The 25,720-nt window shown below is 40.7% G+C and overlaps 2 protein-coding genes across 7 annotated transcripts in view; one reads left to right on the forward strand and one right to left on the reverse strand.

The window, feature by feature from the left end:
• Nucleotides 1-4,697: 4,697 nt before the first annotated feature.
• On the reverse strand, nt 4,698-16,366 carry LOC106541975 (tigger transposable element-derived protein 1). 5 transcript variants are annotated; one of them, XR_015697526.1, is made up of 4 exons: nt 16,267-16,366; nt 11,026-13,646; nt 7,100-7,204; nt 4,698-6,669 (listed from the first exon to the last, which is right to left on the reverse strand). XR_015697526.1 is itself a non-coding variant. In XM_014057570.2 (2 exons), the coding sequence occupies exon 2, from the start codon at nt 13,612-13,614 to the stop codon at nt 11,764-11,766; it is 1,851 nt and encodes a 616-aa protein (XP_013913045.2). In that variant the 5' UTR covers nt 13,615-13,646; nt 16,267-16,366; the 3' UTR covers nt 9,114-11,763. The 5 variants fall into 5 exon arrangements, 1 of the variants encoding a protein (XP_013913045.2); XR_015697528.1 differs by lacking the exon at nt 11,026-13,646; XR_015697525.1 differs by having other exon boundaries at nt 4,698-7,204.
• Nucleotides 16,367-16,500: 134 nt separating this feature from the next.
• The window catches only part of TRAPPC10 (trafficking protein particle complex subunit 10), a 96,907-nt gene continuing 87,687 nt past the window's right edge, over nt 16,501-25,720 (forward strand). Inside the window, exon 1 of one of the 2 annotated variants that reach the window (XM_087721729.1) lies at nt 16,501-16,710. In XM_087721729.1, the coding sequence (XP_087577855.1) occupies nt 16,587-16,710 (124 nt within the window). In that variant the 5' untranslated portion in view covers nt 16,501-16,586. The remainder of the gene's footprint in view (nt 16,711-25,720) is intronic. The other variant, XM_087721728.1, reaches the window with a different exon arrangement.

A 25,720-nucleotide genomic window follows, 5' to 3' on the forward strand; every position in this document is an offset into this window, starting at 1 on the left:
AGATTATCATGACATCTCCAAATTAAAATGTACAAGCAATTAAAAATTGCCAAAAATCTCATAAAATATTAAATAACTTACACTTTTAGGCAAAAATGTTAATCTCATGGGATTTCAGTATTCTCACATGACTTTATGTAAGATTTTGATATTTTGATATTCTTAAAATAAGATTGCCTGTTCTCATAAAGTTTTAAATACATATTTATTTTCTTTGGAGTCTGTATAAGAGAATGTGTGATAGCAGCTGAATAGATTGTTAAACTCTACTGTAAGGCTAAATTACTGTCTTTTAACCCATTACTTAACAGCTGCAATACTGAGTCTTCACACTTATATATACACCCCTGGTCCTCCTTGTCCAATTTTCATTTTGAGAAAGCCAGTAAACATCAAGTGGTCCACAGAAATATTTCTGAGACAAAATATGCTATCATGGCTGTGCCTGCTTACAAAATATATATTTTTAATTGTGCTTTGATACCTAAATTTTATGTTATTCAGGATCTTTTCTGTCAAATTATTGTATTTTTAAAAAGCTGGCAAAACTACATGAGGTTTTGTAATTCCATTGGTTCCATAATCATATTTTAAATCCCAAGGAATATTCAATAAACAACATTTGTTTAACATCTGCAGGTCTTATATAAGTAATTGACTGCAAGAATGGAAACCAGAATAGCATATTCTCCCATTATTCAATCACATTATCTTAATTATTTTTGTTTTTTCCTTCATTAAGTTGACGCAATAATAATACTCCAAATAAAAAAATAGCAAACTATGATTTTTTTCAAAGAAAATCCTCCTGAGTACTCATTGGAATGATTAGAAGAACCACCCCAATGTGGTGCCTTTCCAACATCTGGAACTACAGTCTTGTTCTAGTCACAACGGCACTAGGTTGGGCCACTTAGTTTATTTGATTGCAGCTTTGGATAAATGTTTCAAGGTATTTTTATCATTGTTATTGGAAACTTGACAAAATCAAATATTATGTTAAGTTAGTAACATGTTAAGTGAATCTTGCTTCCCCATTGATTTTGCTTGTTAGAAAGTCGCAAAAGGTGATCACACAATCCTGGGACACTGCAAAGGTCATAAATATGAACCAGTTGCCAAGCATCTCAATTTTCAATCAGATTTTTCTTCCACTTGTACTTTCCAGATTAATAATTATACTTAAGTTGAAAACAATTCCTTCTGTTTAAGATAGGTTGAATAGGAGGCATCGCATTCCCACCCTCAATATTTTTAAGGAAAGGAAAAAGAGCATTAGGATGCAATAAAGCATGATTACTCCAAAGCTAATACAAAATATTCCTCACATGGATCAGAAGAACCTAGAAATGCTGAATACTAACATGGATGAGTAACATCTAGAATGGCCTAATTTACAAATACTAAATACTATTGAGGCACAGTACTTTATTATTCCTGTTTGCTTCCATTTTCATTAATTGCCCAAATTCCTAATATGGTTTATTCTTGCATGCCTATTTCTAATGTAATTTCTATGCAATGAAAGAACTGCAAAAGTTCATGACTAATTCTGCATAGATATTCAACAGCTCATACATTGTATTTGAAACATTTTAGTCAATAAACCATAATTAACTGAGTTTGCTCAGTGCATTAAAAAATAAACAATGGCTAAATAATAAACACACCAAGCAAAAACAAAACTTATTATAACATAGAACTCTTCCATACAGCCTCATTAATTTGCATGTCCTCAGTCCATGAATCAGCTCAAATATATGCTAATATAAATTACGTTCCCCTGATGACGGCCAAGTCCTATTGTGCCTCATTTCTTGACTGGTGATTGCTGCTATCCTTGCACTTTTAATTCAGGACAAATTAAAGGAAATGTAGTGATATATATTCCCCAGCTCCATTTCTATCACCACAAGCATCACCTGCTGGCAGGAAAAACAACTACAACAACCAGTAACTGACCTTGTGGCAGGATGGAGTTAAATAAACAGATGCCTGGGACGTTGGATTCATATTGCCAAATGGATAAGTTGTCAAGATGGAGGGGCTTAGTCTATCTAGATCTATCACTTTGAGTATTACTGAATGTAAACTGAGCACTATTCTGAGAAAGCGGTGGAGAAGCTGGGTTGGAGCTCCAGGACTTTTCTGAAACAACACTCCATAACTAAAAGTAACTTTATTATGGGTTGCAGACCCAAACTGAACTGCATAAAAGAAAATACAATATAAAATACAAAATGCAATTTAACATAAAAATGTAAAAATAATTTAAGCAGCAGGGCACAATGACAGAAAGAAAAGTTAGTAGAAGTTGCAACCAACAGACCTCCCACTTTGTCTTGCACCATACCTCTAATCCTGGTCTAAGATGTTTCTGATAAGAATTCAATATATTTGCAGAGATAGGAATGTAAATGTGAAAAACAGTATCTCAATGGCCATTTGCTAAAAGTGGTGGCTGCTGGCCAAGAAATCCAGTTTTAATTTTGTTGCTGATATAATCTCTAGAGTATTTAAAATGGCTTATAGGCAATGTTCCCTCTAATTTTTTTTCAGTGTGCGTGGAAAAATATAGTGTTTGAGCGGTATATTTTCATGCCTGAGCACCTGAATTTTTTTCACAGATGTCACCAAGACAACAAGGGCGTCCAAGAGACCCCAATGTGGTGGCGGTGGCCACTGCTTTGGGAAATGGGGGGGAGGCTATGAGTTGTTGGAAAGGGACACATGTAACCCACGCAACCATGCAACTCTGGAGTCGCTTGCCAGCCTGCGATGGAATATAGAGAGGGGGGATTTATATAGGACCAGGCAAATGACAGACTCCATGCTGAATTTTCCCTGGGAAACTCCCCCTCCCACTTAAAAAAACCCTATATATATATTAATCTCCCCCTCTCTATTATGGATTTGATGAAGCCGTCCCATGCAGCGCTGGCTCAAATACTTCGCGGACCGCGTAGATTTCTCGGAAGTGATTTTGGGTGCGTGAGTAAGGAAGAGCTCTCGATCACCTCACGATCAAACCAGCTTCCTACCCCCACCCCCAAATTCCCTACAACTGCCTCCCCAGATTCCAGCCTCCTCATTCTGCAGAACTCACAGCCCTCCCCTCCCCTGCAAGAAGGAAAGCATTAAAGGCTTAACAGCATCCCCCCATTAATGCATGCCTGGTTATAGCAATAGCAATAGCAGTAGACTTATATACCGCTTCATAGGCCTTTCAGGCCTCTCTAAGCGGTTTACAGAGAGTCAGCATATTGCCCCCAACAATCTGGGTCCTCATTTTACCCACCTCGGAAGGATGGAAGGCTGAGTCAACCCTGAGCCGGTGAGATTTGAACCGCTGACCTGCTGATCTAGCAGTAGCCTGCAGTGCTGCATTTAACCACTGCGCCAGTGTTGTTATAAATGCAACACTGTAAAATAGGGGTGGATGAAGAAGAGTGGTGAGAAAGAGTTGGTGGCTCTTTGCAAGGCTGAGGAGGAGGAAAGGAAGCGCAGGGCTGCTCAGCTAGAAAGGGGCGAGCCGAGACGGACTCTTTGCTTTCATTATTTAAGTTTTGCCCCCTTCGGCTTCTCTCTCCAGCCCCTCCAAATCGCGTGGCTCTTTCCCCCTCCTGCAAAAAGCCCAGATCTCGCCGGTCCTCGCTTATTCTTGCAATTCCCTTGTCCTTGTAAAAAATAATGTGTGTGTGATTTAAAAGGTAGGCAGGCAGGCAGGCACGAGCGCGCAAACACACATGCACCCCTTTGTTTTCCTTCCCAGTTTCCGAAGCGTAAAGTTCCAAACACGGAAAGAAAACAAGAGCGAGTGTGACACAGAGAGAGAGAGAGAGAGAGAAAGAGAGAGAGAGAGAGAAGATAGGAGTGCAAAAAGGGAAGAGCACGACCCAGAATATATGACTCAGGACGTCGGTGAGGGCAACTTCCCTCCCCCCCAACCATTCCCAGCAAGCAGGCAGCTAAATAGAACCGCGACTTTCTATCTCTCTTCCCTCTCCGCACCTCCCCTTCCCACATCGCTTATTGGGGATCAGGAGGAAGGAGTCGATACAAAAGCCTGCAGAAAATTAAAAGAAAAAGGCGGCGGGGGGGGGGGGATCTGAGATAGAACACAGGGAAATTGCCTGTGGTTTTCTTTTTTTTAAAAAAAGGGCAGCCGAAGCGGTAGGTCAGTGAAATAAATTCTACCTCCTCCCGGGTCAGGGCGGAGCTGTGACATTAAAAATAACTGCGCGGCAGTTGGAAACTTCTGTGCGGCATTTTCTTGTCACATGCGCGGCCGCGCAGCTGCGCACCTTAGAGGGAACACTGCTTATAGGTAGTTGTCACTTTTCAAGCGTAATGGAACTTGCCCATTATTTCGTAATGAATGATGGTAATTAATTGGGTCACTCACCTGGCAGGCTCAATTTTACAACTTTTTTGTGGTAATTGTTAAGCAAACCTATGGTCTGCTATGGGCCGCTCTTTGACCCCACAATCTTCCATAGGCTCTACTACTTTACCTTGGTACCAGGGTAAAAAGCCAAGTTTTAATGGTCTTCTGGAAGACTATCAAGGTGGGGGCTGCGGAGTGTCAGGTGGAAGGTGTTCTATAAGGTAGGGGCAGCCATGGAGAAGGCACGCTTACTAGGCCCCACTAGATAGTAATAACATTTCAGGAAGGGACCTTGGGCTTGGCCACCCTATCCAATTTATATGGAAATTACTATGCTACATGGATATTTCTCAGTTAACAAAAATAATTGGGATTTGCATTGGCTTCATTAAACAATGTGATTGTAAGGCATGATATTACATGACTACTACTCTTAGCAATGCCAAACCTGGCACTCCCCACTGCCATTGTTAAGCAAGGAATGCAGGTTCTTAAATGAGTCCTGGGCTACTTGCAAGCATTCTGGCAGACAGATAAGGTGTAATATGCAGTGCAAGCATGGCAGGGCCAGAGATAGCTGCTGCTGGGTGGAAGAGGGTGTGAGTTACTTACTGGAGTGTGACCTTCCCTGCTGGCTTTCCCATTTACTTTGTAAATTTACTTTGCAAGGAAGGTTGCAAACAGTGATCACATGACCATGAGGTGGTCATCTGTGCAAGGCAGTTGCCAAAGACCCAGATTGAAAATATATGACTATGGGATGCTGGGATGTCTGGAACCTCTAGGACTGGCTATAAGTACCACTTGTTCAATGCCATCATAACTTCGAATGGTTGCTGAATGAAACAAGGAGTACTGAAATTGAAACAAGTCATTAAACAAGGAGTATTGATATTCAGAAGGAAATGTTTATTTATATAATTGTTCTCACAACTCTGAGTGGCTAATGGAATATTACACATCAATATGGACATCCAAAAAGAACAATTAAAATAATCATAACAAGAACAAAATTGTCAAAACAATACGTAATATACAATACAATGTGTCAAAGTGCAATAAAAACATTTTTTTTTCACTCGACCTACAAAGTAAACTTTGGAGAAATCCTACTCCTACTGATAATGCTTGAAGGTGTCATTTAAAATATAGTAAACATCAACATTCAAGCCAGAACACAAGAACAAGCAGAAATAGAAATTTCAAAATTTTTAATATTATTCAATGTTATGTTTCTGTTATAAAGATTTTAAAATGTGTAGGCTTACTTGGAAAAGGTATGTCCATCTCCTTTAGAGAGAACTATCAATTAATAGCAATTTGCCTTCCAGAACAAGGCTTCTGAAGGGAATCAGTCATCTTGAAAGAATTGTAGTAGAAATCACAGAAGAAAAGCAGAGACTCTTCGGAGTAACCCTTTTTCATATGTGCATGCTTTGTTCTTTGATTACCAGTGGCTTATAGTTTAATATAAACTTATTTCTTATGCTTTTGTTTTGTACAAGATATTTTAGCATAGCCTGATTTATCTTAAATCCTTAATCTCAAAGTTAGCCATCTGGTGAAGGGAGAGGTGTATCTTTATTATCTCTTTATCTGTGAAATGTCCTTGACACAAACTTATGTCTGGGAAAATACATGTCTCTTTCTCTCTCTCTCCCTCTCTCTCTCATTTTCACAACTCAAGAGAAGTGATTAATTAAAAGGTACATGTTCTCTAAATCACACCTAAATCTGAACTTCCATGGGATCCTGGAAAAGTCAGTTTTGGGGTTTATCTCTATAATCTCTGAAAGGGCATAAAGTAGTTAAACTTCATATACTTCCAATATATAATTAATTAGTGTTACCCACTTGAATGTATCCAATCTTCCTACCTGCTGCCTCAAAGCAAAACAGAAGCAATCAGAAAAATGTAATGCATACTAAGTTTTGTAAACCTCCCCCTCATAAAGTGCATTTTTCTCCCATATCACTATTGTGATATGAGAAATAATCTGATATTCAGAAACATGGGACAGTTTTGAGCTAAAGTATTTAAATCCAGGAAGGTATTATTTTCACAGAAAAATAAAAGTCTTAAAAGCATAAAAGGTCACTATGAAATAAATTAACAAATGAATAGAAGATTTGCACAAATTATCATTTTCATGTTGACCTTGCTATACTAAAAATCATGGATTAATTATCCAAAGACCATGGAATGGATATCCTTCCCCAGGGAAACAAGGAATTGCAAAAGGAAAGAAGGAATTGCAGAGAAAGGACAGCATCCTTTGGGTCTGAAAATTTGAAAGCAGAAGATATAGTTAAGGCAGCACCATTATTCAGACAGCAACAGCATCTCACTTAGCATAGAAACAGGATTCTAGAATGCTAATTTGCTTCTCCAGGGGCCAACATTTACCCTTATTGACATGGGGAGCTGAAAATACTAGAAGCTGGTAGAGAAATACATGGGCAGCACAAGTTGCAGAGGTGTGACTGACATTACATGGATATGTATCATAGATGTTGTGTATTATGCATATAACAGAGAAGAAATACCTTCAATCCCATCATGGGAATATGAAAGGGGGGACTACCCGCCTTCCCATTCTACCACTGACAATCTCTTTGGAGGTTTCCAGGGGAACATTACTGACCAGTGTGCAAAGACAATGCTGGAGTAGATAAGCCTGTGGTCCAAATCAACAAATGTAGCATTCTTACTAGTCTTATCTTGACAGCTGCTTCCTGTTATGGATGAAGTGAAGGCGTGTTCAATTCACGACTGAATCCAAAAAGGAGACTTTGACATTCAGATTCACGTGCATCCTTATTCAAAAATAAATAACACAAATACTTACTGTAAAATATACATGCCGAACATTACAGCCTTCATGAATTTTAAACATTTTTTCTGCAGTTCAATTAAAATATTAGTCAGCCATCCTTGAACCAGCAAAATGTTATACTAACATAACATTTCCTGTCCCTACTGCCTCTCCCTATCCTTCCTTTGTTCTGCTTTGCCGCTGGATTATGTCTTGATTTCAGCTCTGTGGGGCATCGATCAAGCTATCTGGCTTTGTTCTCCTCTACTTTCTAAACTTTATTTGGGAAGACAGCTGTCAGATGGGAAAACCATCTGACAATCACAGCTCTTTCAATCAACTGCCAGGTATGTTGTTTGGATCGGCTGTCAAAAACTCTTGGACAGTCGATTCATAAGGCCTGGTAATCAGGAGAAGCTACAGGTAGACCTTATTTCGCAACCACTGTTGGGGCCAGCAACTTGGTCACTAAATAATGTGGTTGCTAAATGGAATATCATGTGACCACAATTGTGCTTATAATTTTATTTTAGCTTCTCTTACCTCCCCCCCCCCCATTGTTACTTCCTGTAATGATAATAATCTGCAATACTTCAAACTCTAGATTGTGTTAGGTTATAAAACTTTTAATTGTAAACACGAATTACTTATTTTCTATAATTTTTCAAAAAAATGACTACTGGTTTCATGGGGATTCTTCTGTCTAAATTCTCAGTGCCAGTAGCTGCTTTTTTCACAATTTGCTTTACAAAGTAATTTAATATTATAATCTCTATACAAGTTTGTGGATTTAGTTAAAATACAGAAGTTATTGAACTGTTAATGGGTCTTTTTGCATTAACTCCTAGGCATACATCTAATGATTTATTTTGCTTGCCATATAAACTGGAATTAGTTGTATTTATACAAGGTGTGATTTACATGCCAAAATGGCTGATTGTGCCAAACCAAACATGAGAATGCACATTACAGTTTACCAAGCTATTAATTAAGCATAAACATTTATATCCTTTAGAAAGTAATTGTGAAGTCAGGCTGATCAGTTATATTAACTGATATAAGAGGGGCTGCATCAGTAACACTGATATGTGCCGAAATAATTATGTCTTTCTATCATTATCCAAACCTATCTGCCCTCACCAAATATCCATTTCAATAACCATTTTTGATAGATTATACCCTGGCAAATTCCATCTGTCTGACCTTGTCTATTTTTCAGAAGTGGAGTCTTCCTGAGTTTCCTACCATAGAGGTCACTTTCAATCAAAAAGCAATGGATGGTGCAACTTGATACTATTATACTTTGATATTGGAAGTCAGCCAGGATGTGTTCTGAAGTCTTCTTTGGTTCTTTCTCCAGCATTTGAAATACCCTTCTGTTTTAAGTGTTTGTCAAGTTCCCTCTTGTGGCAAGGTCAAGGATTGTTGGCTATAATCCCATGGATGTTAAATTTGACATTATTAATCACCATGGTCACAGGAAATAAGACTCATTGGAGATGGTTTTCTAGCCTTTCCTTTTTCTATTGTGTTTTCCCGAAAATACCCAATTTAATGGAGGCAGGCAATTCCGACACACAACAGCACCGGCAGCAGGCAGAGGCATAGGGGGGAGGGCAGGTGATCCTACTGTGCCACATGGCCTTCTGCTCTATTGTGGCTGCTGGCAAGCTGAGAGATGGTGGGATAGATTGAAACCCAATTTAATGGAGGCAGGAGATTCTGATGCACAGCGTCATCGGCAGCAGGCAAAGGCGCAGGGGGCAGATAGCAGGCTATCTCGGCACGCATCGGAATCACCTGCCTCCCCCGCCTCTGCCTGCTGCCGGCGCCATTGCATGTCGGAATCGGCAGCCTCCATTACATTGGGTATCAATCCGTCTCACTATCTCTTGGCTTGCCCACAACTGCAACACAGGCCGCATGCCACATCGGGATCACCTGCCCTCTCTCCCCATGCCCCTGTCTGCTGCTATGTGTTGGAATCACCTGCCTCTATTAAATCAGCTTCTAAAACCGCAAGGCGCATCAGGATTACCTGCCCTCCCCATGCCTCTGCCTGCTGCCGCTGTGCTGCATGTCACAATCACCTGCCTTCCCCCCTCGGTGCCTCTGCTTGGAGAGCTGGGCCAGAGGTAGCAGTGCTGGAGCTCACCTGCGCAGCATGGGATGTGGCATTTGATGTACACTGTCTGCCCCAGTGTGCTGGCCGCGTCCTGTGCTGGGCGTGGCCACCAACCCCTATTTCCGTTGATGAAGATCTTCACTGGGGCTTATTTTGGGGGTAGGGCTTATATTAGGAGCACACACAAAAATCAGACTAGCGCTTATTCTTTGGTTGGATCTTATTTTCAGGAAAACATGTTATGCTTGGTTATTACCATCTTCCTTTCCTTATCAGACAACTCTCTGTTTTTGTTTTTCTTGTCTATAGTCACTGTGCTGCATACAACATAAAGTTCCTGAGTATTTTGCTCCATTCAAATAGGCTGAGCAACTGATTAAAGATTGAAGACACTTATGATACCAATTAAAGGTTCTGTTTAACAGACCACTAGCATCCAATGATGTATTTTAACTTCTAATGAGTAGTAATAAGTATCTCTATGCCATTTTATTATAAAACTATGCTAAATCATACATCAAAATCAAAGCATCTGCCCTTGGGACAGTGGACTAAAGAATAGTAGATAACATTTCCTGGTATCAGTTTCAACTTATTTCATGGAAACTGGTGACTCTTAAGAAAAAGCAGAGGATATCAATACTTTTGGTTACATTTGTATATAATGAGATTTTAATAAATCTCATTATAGAATGGGAAAATAGCAACACTGGGAACAGCTCCATCTGGAGAAACGGCTGCCTGCATCTGCACGATAAGTTTCTAATTTAGCTTTTGTGAAAGGATTTCTGTGTGACTTAACCACATCAACTAATGCGTCATATATAGGATTTTCTAATATCCATTACTTCCTCTCCTTGTTTAGCATAATATAAATGCAACATAATGAAAAGTTCATCTGCAGTTTTTCAGCTTATTTGTTAAGTCTTCTTCCAGGATTGTATACAACACATTAAAATCTGAGAATCTTAAAAAAAGAAGATAACACAACAATATAACAGAACAAGAAATCCTATGCATTTTACTCCAAAATAAAAGCTCTTCCTCACAACCATGTTAATGTGTGTTCTGCTCCACTTTGAGACAGCAGAAAAGTAGGCCAGTATAAATTCAGTTGATTTTACCATGTACTGCCACAAGAACAAGAGTAACTTGTTCAGTTGTTCTGATTTAATGTAGGGAATTAAAGGAAAGTGATTAGTGGGTTTCTCTGACTTAGTTTTTGCTCATTAAGCGTCATCAAGTGGGGAAAAATACTAATTGCTTTCCTTAAATGTGGAGAAAAAGGTTGTGGCGAAACAGGATCTCATTCCATAAATTAGCCACTTTTCAAATTGCCCAAGTCATGGGCCACAAGTTGAAAATATTTTGCAGCTCATATTAGTGATAACTACTAATTTTGCATCTAACATGATTTCAAGACATTTTTGCAAAAATAATTTATCATTCGATAAATAAGCCACTTTTCAAATTGCCCAAGGCATGGGCCACAAGTGCGAAAATACTTTGCAGCTTATATTAGTGATAATCACTAATTTTGCATCTAACATGATTTCAAGACATTGTTGCAAAAAATAACCTGTTGTGCATTTTATACAGAAACCTCCAAATCCTATAATCTTCTGCCTAAATTCTTGGAACTTAATCATTATCATTCACTTTATAAAGCCATTTTCTCAGTTTAAATAAAATCTTACCTAGAAACTTGCATTTTAGTCCTTTATATAGTCTATTTTATTTAAAATTGAAATTTTAACATTTTAGTCCTCCTTTAAAGGTAAAGGATGCCCTCGCACATCTTTGCTAGTCATTCCTGACTCTAGGGGGCAGTGCTCATCTCCGTTTCAAAGCCCAAGAGCCAGTGCTGTCCGAAGACGTCTCAGTGGTCATGTGGCCGGCATGACTAAATGCCAAAGATGCACGGAATGCTGTTACCTTCCCACCAAAGGTGGATATTTTTCTACTTGCATTTTTACATGGTTTTGAACTGCTAACCTCCTTTAGTGACTGCAATTAGAAAAATTAGGACTGTCAACTTGGTCGCTAAGTAGAAAATTATGTGACTGTGACTGGGCTCATGATTTTGCAGTACTTCCCCTTCAGTTAAGTTAAGTAAAACAGTCATAAGTGAATAATCATATGCCTGCAACTTATTATTTTACTTCGACCTTCCAAACTCAATTTCTTTTATCTTTCAAGAACTGAAGATTTTTAACAAAATGAATACAAAATCAGACTTTACAATTGCAGTCTAGTAAGCATCACTATCAGCCCTTCAAAATTATAGTCTTTTCCCGTGCTTTTGGGGGAAAATGGTTACATTAGGGTAGCTGGCTGATGGTTGAGGATTGTCCCGATCTTCTATTTCTCTGGATGGGGAGGGGGATGAGGAAGGAACTATAGCCATGAAAGAAGTAACTTTCTTAAAGAACCCACTAATTTTGGTTTGCACAAGTTTTTTTCTTTTTTTCTTCATATATTTCATGATAACACTTTAAAATTTCATGCATATCCTGATACACATTTCCAAAACGTTCTACATTTGGATCCATACTTTGTAATTTTGATAAACTTTGGTTAATGCCTGAGAAAACACTAGCCAATGCTTTCACATTGAACTTTTTGGGCTGAATTTCTACATTTTTTCCCTTCTCCTCTTCTGGTTCTTCTTCTGGTTCTTCCTCTTCTTCTGGTTCCTCCTCTTTTGGTTTCTCCCCCAGTGGTTCCTCCTCCTCTTCAGGTTCCTCCTCCGGTTCTTCCTCTGTTTCCTCCTTCTCCTTTTCCTCCTCCTCCTCTTCTTCTTCCTCCTCCTCCTCCTCCTCCTCCTCCTCCTCCTCCTCCTCTTCTTTGACCCTTCGTGTTTCCAATTCTTCTTTCAGTTCGATTAAATCCTCATTTGAAAGTTCTCCTTCACTGTAGGCTATCAAACTTTTCACATCTTCTACACTGACTTCTAAATCTAAGGATTTCATGAGTGTCAAAATTTCCTTATTTATTTCATCCAAATCTTTGCTATGGTCAAATCCTTGAAAATTATTTACCAGAACAGGAAAACATTTTAAACACTTTTTCCAAGCCCCTTGCATGCATTTCATAGTGACATCCTGCCATGCTGCTGCAATATTTTTGATGCAATGGAGGATATTATAGTTTTTCCAAAACTCACGCAATGTCACCCTCTTATCCTCTTCCATTACATTGACGGCTTTGGCAAACATTGCACGTAAATAGTATGCTTTAAATATTGTGATAGCTCCCTGGTCCATAGGCTGTAAGAGAGAGGTGGTGTTTTGGGGTAGATAAACCACTTTTACATCTGGATAGATATTATGAAGATATGGGGGGTGTACAGGTCTGTTGTCAAGGAGCAAGAGAATTTTAAAAGGAATCTTTTTTTGCAAACAATATTCCTTTACTTGAGGTATGAAACAATTCATACACCAATCCTCAAAGAGGACTTGTGTCATCCAAGCCTTCTGGTTGGATCGGTAATAAATGGGCAGTGTGCGCTTGCATATGTTTTTGAATGCACGATGGTTCCCCGATTTGTGGACCAGAAATGGCTTCAGCTTGAATCCAGAGACATTTCCACCCAATAGCAAGGTTACTCTCTCCTTAAATGTTTTATAGCCAGGCACTGCTTTGGCCTCTTCGTGGATATAGGTCTGCTCTGGCATTTTTTTCCAGAATAACCAGGTTTCCTCCACATTGAATATCTGTTCAGGCAAATAGCTCTCCTTTACAATAATATCATTTAGTTCATCCAGAAAACGTTTGGCAGCTTCATCAACACTTATACCTTTACGTGACTTGCGTGTGCTGTGGTAATTAAATCTTCGCTGAAACCGCATAAACCAGCCACGGCTGGCAGTGAACACTTCAGTGCACTCCTGACCTGCTCTATCCTTCAGTGTTGTGAAAATGCTGCGTGCCTTTGCTTGAATGAGAGAAAGGCTAATCGGAATCCTCTTTTGGATTTGATCTTCAATCCAAAGTAGTAGTAGTTTTTCTGTTTCATGGATAAGGCCTGTTCGGTGTCTTGTTATAATGGCATCTGTTCCTGATGCTCCTTTAATAGCTTTTTTGATCCTTTCCTTATCCTTCAGAATAGTGGAGATGGTGGAATGGGCCAGCCCTTCTTCTTGTGCTATGAGGTTCACCTTCTTCCCCTCATCATGCGCTTTGATGATCTTCATTTTCAAATCAAGATTGATGGTTTTCCTTTTCTTCTTCCTTCCTTCCTTAATTGAAGTAGAAGAGCTCTTTCTCTTTCCTTTTGAAGACATTGCCAGCCAAACTAAGAGCCAGTTGCAAAGTACTGTAGATAGATAGAGATAGAATGGTTCAGAAGGATTTATCTTCAGTATTAGGATGGGGGGCGGGTGGGGGTGGCAGTACTGTAGTGCAAAAATGGTCACTGCTAGCAGAAATGTATGTTAAATTCATTTATTTACTATTTTATATATTTGTTTGTACACCTGTTTTGTTCTTAATTGAATCCTTACCCAGCTCCACTTGATACATTTTAGTGTATAGTACCTGAAAGATTGAATCTGATTCTTGATAATTGGCAAGATTGAACTGTGAATGTTGACTAACATAATCCATTTGTGAAAAAAAGCCAAAGATTCATAGGAAGTCTTAAAATAGTTTGCAGAGGTCAGGAGTTTAGAGAATAGACAGAATAGACTCCTATAGCAATATTGCTTCACAAGTATTTTATTCTCAGGTTGGTCTCTGTCATCTGCATAATCCAGTCATTTTCTCTCACACACACACAAATCACTGCCACATATGGAGTATACACTCAGAGTAGTCCTTGTTTAATGACCACAGACAGTAGAGATCAGAGACTTGGTCATTGAGCAAAGTGGTAATTAAGCAACAACCAAATGACTGTTACACTTAATGACTGCAATCCCAGTACTCCCCATTGTGGTCATTTAAATGATCTCATGAATCCTTAAGCGAATAGAGTTTTTCTCTCTGGCCATGGAGAGATTTTGGGCTCCATGCATGCTTCAATTTCAGCTGCAGATGTTCAAGCAGATATGGAGCTGGATGACTTCTCTCCTCGCCACTCTGGTGCTCTCCATGAAGGTGGAGAGACAGGGATTTGGGGGCTCCATGCATGCTTGGATTTCAGTTGCCAAGTTTCAAGCAGGCATGAAGTGGCAGGGATCTTTTTCATTCAGTCCCCAGAGACAAGAGGAAGTCATCTAGGGAGGTGGCAGCAATCTGCAACCTTTCCTGCCAGCTTCCCCATTGACTTTCTGCAGAGACTGGCAGGGAAGAAGTGACAATCATATGAACACAAGACACTTGGCAACCAGTCATAAGGAGGAAAAGAACTACCTCTATACAGTCCCCTTCCAGGAGAGTTAGAACAAGCATAGGTACATTGGAAAGGGAAGAAGAAAGAGGGAAGAAAACTAGACAGAGATGAGGCAAGGAGAAGAAAAGGAAAAGAAGGGGGGGGAGCCTGCTCAGGTTTATTTTTTCTGAATTCAACTTTGAAGAAAGCAGGATTATTATTATTTTTACTTTACTTTACATAAACATGAAAATGTTTATTACTCTAACATATGTTGCCTTCATAGAGCTAAAAACATTGGATATTTTGCCTGCACTGTATATGTAGAAAACTACCTGAACACATGCAACCACATAGGCAGCTATCATTGAATACTGAGTAAAAGTAGCCCAAGCTTACCGACTGCCTCACACAGCAACTTTTCAAAGTTATAACGGAGTATCTTTCACATTATGATTATCTATTTAGTTACCATGTTGCTTTAATTAGCAACTGAAGAGAAAATAAGCCTAATCACATGATTGTCCACTTAGTGACTGTTGCTGGTTCCAAGTGTGGTCATTAAGTGAGAATAACAATGTATAAGCACAATCAGCCAAATGCATGGGATTTTTTAAAATAAGCTAGATCAATCTCCAAACAAAGGTTAGAATGTTTTCTCTCTTACCTTTAGAATATTCTGTTTCTATTTAGAAGAACTACAGTACAGATAGTCCTCAACTTACAACAGTTCATTTAGTCATCGTTCAAAATTACAACAGGACTGAACAAAGTGATTATGACAGTTTTTCACACTTATCACTGTTGCAACATCCCCATGGTTATATGATCGAAATTCAGACACTTAACAACCGACTCATATTTATGACGATTGCATTATATTGGGGTCACATAACCTTTAATTACTTTCTGACAAGCAAAATCAATGGGGAACTCAGATTCACTTAATAACCATGTCACTAACTTAACAAGTGGTGTTTCACTTAAAAACTGGGGCAAGAAAGGTCTTAAAATGGAACAAAATTCACTTAACTACTGTCTCACTTAGTAACATAAATTTGGGGCTCGATTGTGATCGTAAGTTGAAGATTACCTGTACTTAATAATACAATATTAGCTCTGCCTATCACAAGCTAGTTGTGAAGTTTACAAATAGTTGATCATATGTCTGAAGGAGGCCCCGACCATTGTGCCTTTATCGCAGCTATTTTTTTTAGGAGCATGGTAAAGGGTCATTGCACGAAGCAGTTGGTAAGCAAAGCAAGGCCTACCTATGTATTGTCTAGAATGATACATCGGGCCTTAGAGAATTGCTGTAAATAAATAAAAATATTCACGGCTGTAAAATGTGACCTATTTGTAAAATTTATTTATTCTACTTAACAACAATGTAACAATACTCTGCCGGCGTATTTCTTATGCCCCTATTTGCCAGAATCAAACCAAGAAGGTGTCTGCATCAACTCCTCGGGAGGAAAAAAAAAAGCCATGTAACAATTATGTAGAAATAAATACTGCAAGCGAATCTTCCTTTCCCAGAAAAATATCTATAGCCCTGCTCCGCTCGCCCACTTGCAAACAAGCCTTTCTTCGACGGAATGCCAGGCATCCCCCACCCCCTTACCTGCTCTTCTCCCTGCCCTTCCTGTCCACTGCACACTCCCCTTTTAAACAAATGCAATCGGAGGTCACGGCGCATTCCACCTTCCCCTTTAACATCCGCTTCTCCCTTTGCCGGAAGGGGTAATGCTTGTCAGTGATACAGGAAGCGGATGAAGCCGGAACGCTCTTCCAGGCGAGGGACCAGCGCGCTGGGGTTGGAGGGGAGGGGTTCAGGAGGGTCTCTTCGCCGGGGGCGGCAGCGGGGCGGGCGCGGGGGAGGCGCGGCGGGGCGTCTTTATGGCTCGGAGCAGAAGGATCCGGGGCTGAACGCCCTGCCCGCCCATGGAACTCGCGCCGGTGGCGGTAGCAGTCATAGCGGCCACTCAAGGGGCGCCGGGAGAAGACAAGGCAACGGTGGAGACGCCGCCGATTATCTACACGATGGAGAACAAGCCCATCGTTACCTGTGAGTGAGCCGACGGCGAGGCGTGCGGCCGGGGGCGAGTCTGCGGCAGGGTCGTTCCGTGCATCATCGCCCGCCCAGGGTCATCGGCGAGGGGTGGGAAGCTTTGGCGTCGGGATAGTCGGATTTGTATTTTTTTTTGCGCGGGGGAAGCCGCTCCTATGTCGGGTGCGGCTGCCTGGAGGTTTGGCTGCGGGTGCCCTGCGAGTGTCGGGTCAGCCTTGTGCGGTTGACCGGAGAGCCGAAGTTTACTTCAACTTATACCGCCGAGACTCGGTCCAGTGGGGCAACCCTTGCTGAGGCTCTTTCTCTTCGGTGCTTGTTCCAATATTCTGCACGGGAGGCAGTTTTTGGAGAGAGATCTGTTAGCGCTTATTGTACTTGGATGTCAAACGATTCCACACGTGTCTCTTTCATAGAAGGGACAAACCGCTAGAAGGATGGATATGTAATCTCCTGTGGTTCATAAGAATCCCACACCTATAGACATGCACTGAATATCCCAGTTTCACTTTTCCTCTCAAAACAAACCTAGGAAAAGTGGATTAGATAGAAAGGGAGTTGCTCAAGGAACAGTGGAAATCTGGGTTTGGGAAACTGGGATGGAAAGCAGAGAATTCACTGGCCCCAGATCTCTCAGTTGTATGATGTTTACAACTATGGGAAATATCAAGCCTTTTTCTATGTGCTAGCTATTAACACAGTTGTTTATTCACATATGAAAGTAGTAGAGTGAGGTCCTAAGAAATGACTGAGGTTATCCTAATTGGCCTACTGTCATTTGAAGGCTGTGTTATAATTTAAAATGATGGAAATCTTAAGACTCTTTTTTCACTTTTCTGTTTCAAGGTAGAGTGTTTTTATGCCATCTCTTTTGTACTGGTGGCACTTTTAAACAGAAGAACATAAGCAATGTAGATCTATTTTGAAGCAGGCTAAATAATCCTCAATTTAGAAATAAATATAACATGATGAGAAAGTTTTAAGTCAAGATATATATTGTCCCATCATGTATATTTCTTTGAAATGAGCAAAGCAGAAATAATCTGAGCTGTTGTAGGAATGAAGTATAAATACATTTCTAGCAGGTTTTCATTCATGCAGTCTTGGAATTTTAGTCCTGATGTTTTATAATGTTAAATTAGTTTGTGATATGTGTGATGAACAATAACAGCTTGCCTAATGCTAATTAGCAAATGGGTGGGGGAAACATGTTTTGATCACTGCACTACTTTACAATATTTCTAAACTTATATTTATTGACTTCTTAGTAACAACCCTACCTGGCAAACACTGATTGCTTGCATTTGATTATGTGCATAAACATGTTTGTATCAGAGATTAGTCTGCATTTTTTCAATATAATTACAGTTTTAGCTTCATTCTGTTTAATAAAAGAGTACATTTCATATTTCCAATATAAACAGTAAAAGGTAATAGTGAAATTGAATTTTATTGTTAATTGAATGTTAAGCCTTAAAACTTAGAAAAGACTATGTTTCACAGACATAAGTATACTGAAGAAAAGTCTTTACATTTTAAAAGTACTTCATACATATTATTTCAGCAATCCTTAACTCTTTAAGGTCTTCAAGGGAGAGACTGTCACTTCAGTATCCCACAACTGAGAAAGATAAAGTGCATGGATTTTCTTTGATTATCTATCTTTGATTACTTATCAGGATTTTGCAGTGCTCTCTTTCCTGGCTTCTTGTTTTTATATTTGGCCTGAATATGCCTTTTATCCCACAAATGCCTGTCAGAGAGTAAGAGAAAGCCTCCCCCTCCCCAAATCTTAGTCCTATCCACCCACCCAGCTCTGCCTGAGATGCATGCAGGAGGAATTGTTTTCACAGGTAATTACTGCCACAATCTATTTCTTCCCTCTCTCTCAACTGGGCAGATAGGACCGAACCTGAAGAAAGGGTAAATATCTTCTACTTTCTACTAGTGAAAGAAAATACAATATTATTTTAAAGCCATCAACCAAAAGTCAGTTTGAAAAAGCCTAGATCACGGGTATCAAACTTGCAGCGTCACCTTGCCATCAAGTGACAGTTTGTGAGGTTTTTCCCCTTTGCGGAGTTGGGTGTGCATGGCCTGCATGTGATGCATGTGGCCCGTGGGCCACCAATTTGACACCTAGACCATCTGAAAGAATTGGACCATCTGAATGTAATCTTCTATTTCTTTGCCTGGATAGACTATAAACCAAAAAGCTCAAGCAAGGTCTTGAGGCTATTTAATCTCAAAGGGGAAAGGAATTGTGGTACCCAGGAATTTAGTTAAATGCTCCTTCTGAGTTTTCTTACTAGCAGTTAAGATAGTTAAATGTCAGGCCTGCCTCCATTCAAAACCTAAGAAAGAAAAGCCCCAACTCCATTGGTTTAGAGAAGTGGTACTTTTACTAAAGCTGAGTTGATAGCAGCGAAAGCAAGGCAAAGTGTGTGAAAGTTGCACATTGATGAAAGTCATCCCAGTCTTTCCCCCCAGGGTCCAGCACTGAGAGTCCAATCAACATCCAGTGTGATGTTATGGAAAAGCTCCTCTGCAGGTATTTCTCACATCTGGAATCTCAGGATGGTTGGCCTTGAAGAAGTATAAACAACTCGGCTCAGCAGCATCACAATTCATGAGTGCAAAACTCCCTTCCAGCTCTCATGGGACTACTTCACATCAGCTCGCTTCCCCAACCCAAATGCCCAGACCCCCCTCCCTATTTCTATGGCAGCCAAGAGCAAGAAAGCTTCAGAAAACCATGCTGGAGATCTGGCTGACATTCAGCCCTTCAGCAATAGAGGCATTAGCCCTATAAAAGAAGAGAAAGCATGGCACAAAACTAAAATGGACAATACAAAATAATTTAAGATAATTAAGAAATATTATTTTGCCACGGTTTATCAGGATATTTCCTAGGAAACATCTGAAGGATCTTGGGAGCCTGAACATTTCGAGCATCCACCCATTCAGACTGTGAAGGAGGGAAATGCTTCCAAGCTACTAAATATTGCTCTTTCCCTTTCCATTTTCCAGAATCAAGGATTTCTTTAACTTGAAAGTGCTGTTCCTCTTCTACAAGAGGGGCGAGGCTGGACAGGGTGAAGAGGAGACACTTTCTCAAGCTTGAGCAGGCTAACATTAAACACTGGGTGGATCCGTCTAAGATTTTTTGCCAGGTCCAACTGTACAATAACCAGGTTGATAATTCTTAAAATTGGGAAAGGGCCCCCATAGGTCCCAATTTCTTTTATTTTGAGGTAGTTATAAGTACTTAGTGGACAGATACACTTTATCACCCACTTGGAACTCTTTCTTTTTAGCCCTCTTTTTATCAGCCTGTTTCTTATGAGCTTGGTGTGCCCCACCCAGTGCCTTATGTGTGAGAGGCCAGATGTGTTTCGGCTGTTCAATACACTCCACTAAGAAGCAGAGGCTTTTCCTGAAGCAATTATGGTATAGGGATGAAATCCTGATCAGAAGCAACTTTGAACAGGGTGATGCCAGTACTACTATGTTCTGAGTTATAAGCGACCTCTGCAAAGGGTAGCAGTTTGGCCCAATTGTCCTGCTGGTAATTTACATAGCACCTTAACATATTGTTCCAGAACTGAGTTGGTCCATTCACAAGCTCTGATAGTTTGAGGGTGGTCGGTGGAACTTAGCCCCAGGATGGAGCTTAACATTCTTAGGAACTGCCACCAAAATTGGGAAGTGAATTGTATCCCCCTATCTGGGATAATATGATCAGGAACGTCTTGTAGTCTATACACTTGTTGAATAAACAGTTTAGTGAGTCCTTTAGCTGAAGGTATCTTAGTGCATGGGACAAAATGCATTTGCTTGGAAAATAAATCTGTAACTCAAGTAATGATTCCCTTTACTCTCAGGCAATTCAACTATAAAATCCATTGATATTTCCTTCCATGGGGCCTTAGGATTGGCAACACACTGTAGGAGTCCAGCGGGCTTCCCTGGGGGCCTTTTAGCCACAGCACAGACAAGATAGCTGGCGATTTAAGTTTCAATGTCCTTTTTCAATGAAGGCTACCCAAATTTCGCATGATCAGGTGCAAAATGGCTGGCGGTTTTCAAATTATGGGCACGCTGTAGAACAGTCCCCTTCAACCTGGTGGGCACATATAGTTTGGTGCCAATCCATGTTAGAACATTTTGCATAGTGCATTCTTCATGTGGGATAAAAACCATTCATCGCTTTTCATTTCTTTGCACATTTCACTGGAAAGCTCAGGCTCCAATTTTTTTCTGAGCCATGGTAATCACAGGAGCCGCCAGCTGCTTAGAAGGGATGACTGGTCGGATTACTTCAGGCCTAACACTATTGTATTGAGGCAATCTGGACAAAGCATCAGCCATAAAGTTCTTTCCCCCAGGAATGTAGTACATTAAACTTAAACTGGTTAAAGTATTGCGCCCAACAAAGTTGCTTAGGTGACAATTTCCGTGAGGTTTTCAAGGCCTCCAGGTTTTTGTGATCAGCCCACACCTCAAAAGGCTGCTTTGCCCCTTTTAGGAAATGCCTCCAAGTTAATAGTGCCTATTGCACAGCAAAGGCTTCCTTCTCTCAAATTACCCATGTTTTTTCAGTCTCAGTTAATTTTCTGGAGGTGTAAGCACAGAGTTGTAAGACCCCCTTGGCATTTGCTTTCAACAGCATGGCTCCCATAGCCACATCACTAGCATCAGCATAGATCACAAACAGGCATCAGTGTTGAGTTCGATTGCAAAGAGCTGCTTGAGCTTTTCAAAGGCAGCGTGGCATTCCAATGTCCACTCAAGGGGTTGGCTGGCCTTAGGTTTGTTTTCTCCTTTAGTTTTCAAGAGGTTGGTGATGGGCAATGCAATCTTAGCAAAGGAAGGGATGAATTGCCTACAAAAAATTTCAAAGCCCAGGAAACTCTGCAATTGCTTTCTAGTGCCGGGGGGGCGGGGGCGCCCATTCCAAAACCATCTGTACCTTTTCAGGGTCCATTTCTATCCCCTCATGTGATATGCAATAGACCAAGTAATCAATCTTGTCCTGATGAAATTCTCACTTGGACAATTTAGCATACAGTTCAGCAGCTCTGAGTTTTTTCAGGACTGCACGCACTAAAAAGCAATTGTGTTTCCTAGGTTTTGCAAATCTTTATAGCACTCTCAGTGCTGGACCCTGAGGGGTGGGATTTGGGGTGACTTTCAATGTGTAACTTTAATGCGCTTTGGTTCAGATATTGGCTAATGTCAGACCTGCCTCCATTCAAAACCTAAGAAAGAAAACCTCCAGCTCCATTGGTTTAGAGAAGAGGTACTTTTACTAAGTTTGAATTGTTAGCAGCAAAAGTAAGGGAAGATCTGAAGCTTGCAAAAGTTACACCCTAAAAATCACCCCCAATCCCCTCCCCAAGGTCCCGCACTGAGAGTCCAAACAACATACAGTATGTTATGGGAAAGCTCCTCTGCAGATATTTATCGCACCCGGAGTCTCAGGACAGTTGGTCTTGAAGAAGTATAAACAACTCTGCTCAGCAGTGCCATAATTCATGAGTGCAAGAGCCCAGGCCAACCCAAATGCCTAGGCCCATTCCCCGTTTCTGGGAGCCAAGAGCAAGCAAACTTCAGAAAACCATGCTGGAAATCGCTGAAGCTTGTCCACACCCATTACACAGTTTATTGAAATTATTGTGCATATTATAAGAGAGTAACTATGTTAGACAACGATGGCAAAAATGTAGGAATGTGATAGCACCTTTTGCAACTAAATTCCGTTTTTACAGTTCTGTGTGTTTGTTTGTTTGTTTTTATCCCACTTTTATTATTTGTATAATTATTTTTTATAAATAACAAAGCAGCAAACATATCTAATACTCCTTCCTCCTATTTTCCCCACAACAACCCTCTGAAGTTGGTGAGACTGAGAGATAATGACTGGTCTAAAGTCATCAAGCTGGCTAAAGCCAAAATAGGTTTTAGTTCGTGTATAAAATATAAATACATTGCAAACACAATAATAATAATATATATTAATTTTTATCAGTGGTACAAACAAATATTATTGTTACACTAGTTAAAATCAGAAAAGGGGGAAACATTAATTTATGTTATATATTAATCAAATGTAAACAGATTTCTAAATCTACTTTAGCAGAAGGTAATAATTTATAATTTATGCCACAGGACAAATAAGCTTTAAAAAAAAAAAGATTGTCATATTTTCTTGAATTCAGGGTTAAATATCAGGAATATTGCTACTTTTCAAATTTCTGAAAACAATTCTCTAAGTAACAATCATAACTGCTCACAAATAGTGTAATTCCAAACTGTAAATATAGCAATAACATCATTAACACTAAAATACATTCCTATATATGTCTTTATTTACTTTAAATAAATTACATTAGATGTTAGTGATCCATAGGACCAAATCATTTGAACCAATCCAAATTTCATATATCTCTAGTAGAGAAAATAATGATGCTCGACCTTTTGAATACATTTTTTGGAGTATCCAGTAAACTCAAACTAAGATATTTTGATGAATCCATTTTAAATTTTAAATTAAATGAAGCAGATTTAACATTTTAAAAATCTGTAAGCATTGATGTTCCATTATTGAGCTTTTCAGTTCTTTAATATGTGAATCATAAATGCTGACCTTAAAAATGTTCTTTTGTTTTGGATATGAAAGTTGAATTTCAGAATCAACTCCTAAGCTGACCTTCACCGGGTTGTTCCAGCCTTTGTTATATAAATCCCTCCTTTTTAAGGGTTAAGCAGCCGCCAGGCTTGGGAACAGAGCAGCAGAGGCACCACCTCAGCAGCAGGGGTTTTCTGCGGAAACCATATTTGAGGAGCAGGCCATTGAGACCGACACAGTGCCAACTCCCAGGGCTGATTGATATTAGTTTTGTTTTGATATTTTACATTACCATAGTTTTCGGAGTATAAGACGCACCAGAGTTTAAGATGCACCAAGATTTTGAAGAGGCAAATTAAAAAAAAAAGTTTTTAGGGGGAAAGGGGAAGAAAGCATTTTTGGGCAGCAGCGCTTCAATCCCCTCCCTGAATCCAAAAACAGGGCATGCAGCCGGCACTGCCATCTGAAAATGTTTTCCTCCTCAGTTCCCCTTTGCACATCACAGAGCCGTGCACCCTCCTTCTCTGCAGATTCACCTCTTTCCTCCTGGGCCAGGAACAGAAGCCAACTGCCCTCCACCTGGGTCATCTGGAGAAGGGGCAGGCAGAGCTGCTAGCTGCCTTGCCTTACTGCGCAGCACCCACTTTACCACTGTCCCGACTTCCACACTTCCCAGGCCACTTGCGGCTAGGGGCCAGCAGGTGGGTGGGTCTACCTTTGGAATATAAGATGCACCCAGATTTTCACCCTCTTTTTTGGGAAAAAGATGTGTCTTATACTCTGAAAAATACAGTACTTCTTTACAAAATCTCTCCCATATCCATTTTAGATAGCATAAAATGGATATTGAAGAGAGATAAAGAAATGGTTTCATATCTGTCTTTTGTCCTAACTCTTTTCAGCAACATGACTGTCTATTTTTCAGAGACTGTAACTTTCTTTTTTTTCCCATCAAGTTTTTTATTTTATATTATTTATACATATCAATGTGTGAATGGCATGATACCTGGGTATTATACATTTCAATACAATAAACGTATTATTACTCATAGTTATTACATTTAATTTTCATTGTTTCTTATTGTTTACGCATACCTTTCTCCATAGTGAGGGGGGAGGAGTATCCAGAATGGGTTGACTTTGTCCTCTCATGATTGGATGAGTCAGATAAGCTCTTTGGGCAACGCCCCCTGGCCAGCAGGACTACCCATTATTCTGACTCATCCTCAGGAAAGGATGCACCACTCTGGACCTCCAGTAATTTACAAAGGATTAAGGAAAATAAACTTGGACCCGGCAAATCCTGCCTCCCTTCATTGCACACAGCCTCCTCCTGCAAGGACTGGATTGCCACAAGCCCCCTGGGGCGGCACACTGCCCTGGCCACTGAGTGAGACGGAGTCACTCAGGGAGGTCCCTTGCCGGGCAGGCAGGAGGAGAGGGCATATATGCTTCCTAGAGGCAGCCCTTGATGCAGAGGCTAATCAGGAGCAGAAGCGCTCCTCTGCTCCCCTCAGGGGTTGAGCCACGAGGGTTGTTAAAATACCCTGGAAAACCTGTGCTGGCAGCTATCACCAGTGGACAAGGTGAGAGCCAGAAAGGATCAGAAAGAGCTGCGGGAGGCAGGGGGAGGCGAGCTGCAGCCGCATGGCAAGCCTGCAAAGGCAAAAGCTATTTCCATGTGCTCCAGCAAAGAGGAGCTGTTTGAATTTGGAGCCGGGGGCCATCTTGAAACCACGTGGTCCAAGATGGCGGCCCCCAGCAGCTCAGAGGAGGCAGGCAGAAGCCTCAACTCTCAGCCCTCCAGCAACAACCGGAGGCTTGTGGAGCCCTTGAAAGGTGAGAAACTATCGCAGAGGCATTAGCCAAGGGCGGGGGACGCAGCAAAGGGCCAAAAGGAGGCTTCTTAAGGAGGTTAGAGGCTGGCGGTGGATCAATCCCCCCCCCCAAGCCTACCTCCTAGATGAATCACAGAGGCAACTGCCACAAGACTGCATGAAGAACCCTCCCCCCCAACCTGAGAACTCCCCAACCCCCAGGGGAGGATCCCCTTTGGCTTCGGTGTTTCAGAAATCCTGCCTAAAAGCCCGTTCTGTCCCTTTCTAACTGCATAGTAACAGGAGAAGGCTTCCCCCTTAAGGACACTCTCCTTTAAGTAGGAGAAAGAGACTTGGGGGCGAGAATGCCATCAGAAAGAGGCTGTCCAGCAAGAGCTGCGTTTTTTTATGGCTAATTCTTGCTTCCCCCTTAAGAGCATTCTCCTTTGAGTAGGGGAAGGAGGGGGAGGGGCGAGAAGTCCCTGAGAAGGAGGCCGGCCCCTTAGCAAAAGCTGTTTTTTTGTGGCTAAGTTCTGAGGGCGGGGCTATGGCATTTGCCGTG

The sequence above is a fragment of the Thamnophis sirtalis genome, unplaced genomic scaffold (genome assembly GCF_051295495.1).
Source record: "Thamnophis sirtalis isolate CommonGarterSnake01/CBP01778 unplaced genomic scaffold, rThaSir2_p1.2 scaffold_8, whole genome shotgun sequence".
NCBI classification, from domain to species: domain Eukaryota; kingdom Metazoa; phylum Chordata; class Lepidosauria; order Squamata; family Natricidae; genus Thamnophis; species Thamnophis sirtalis.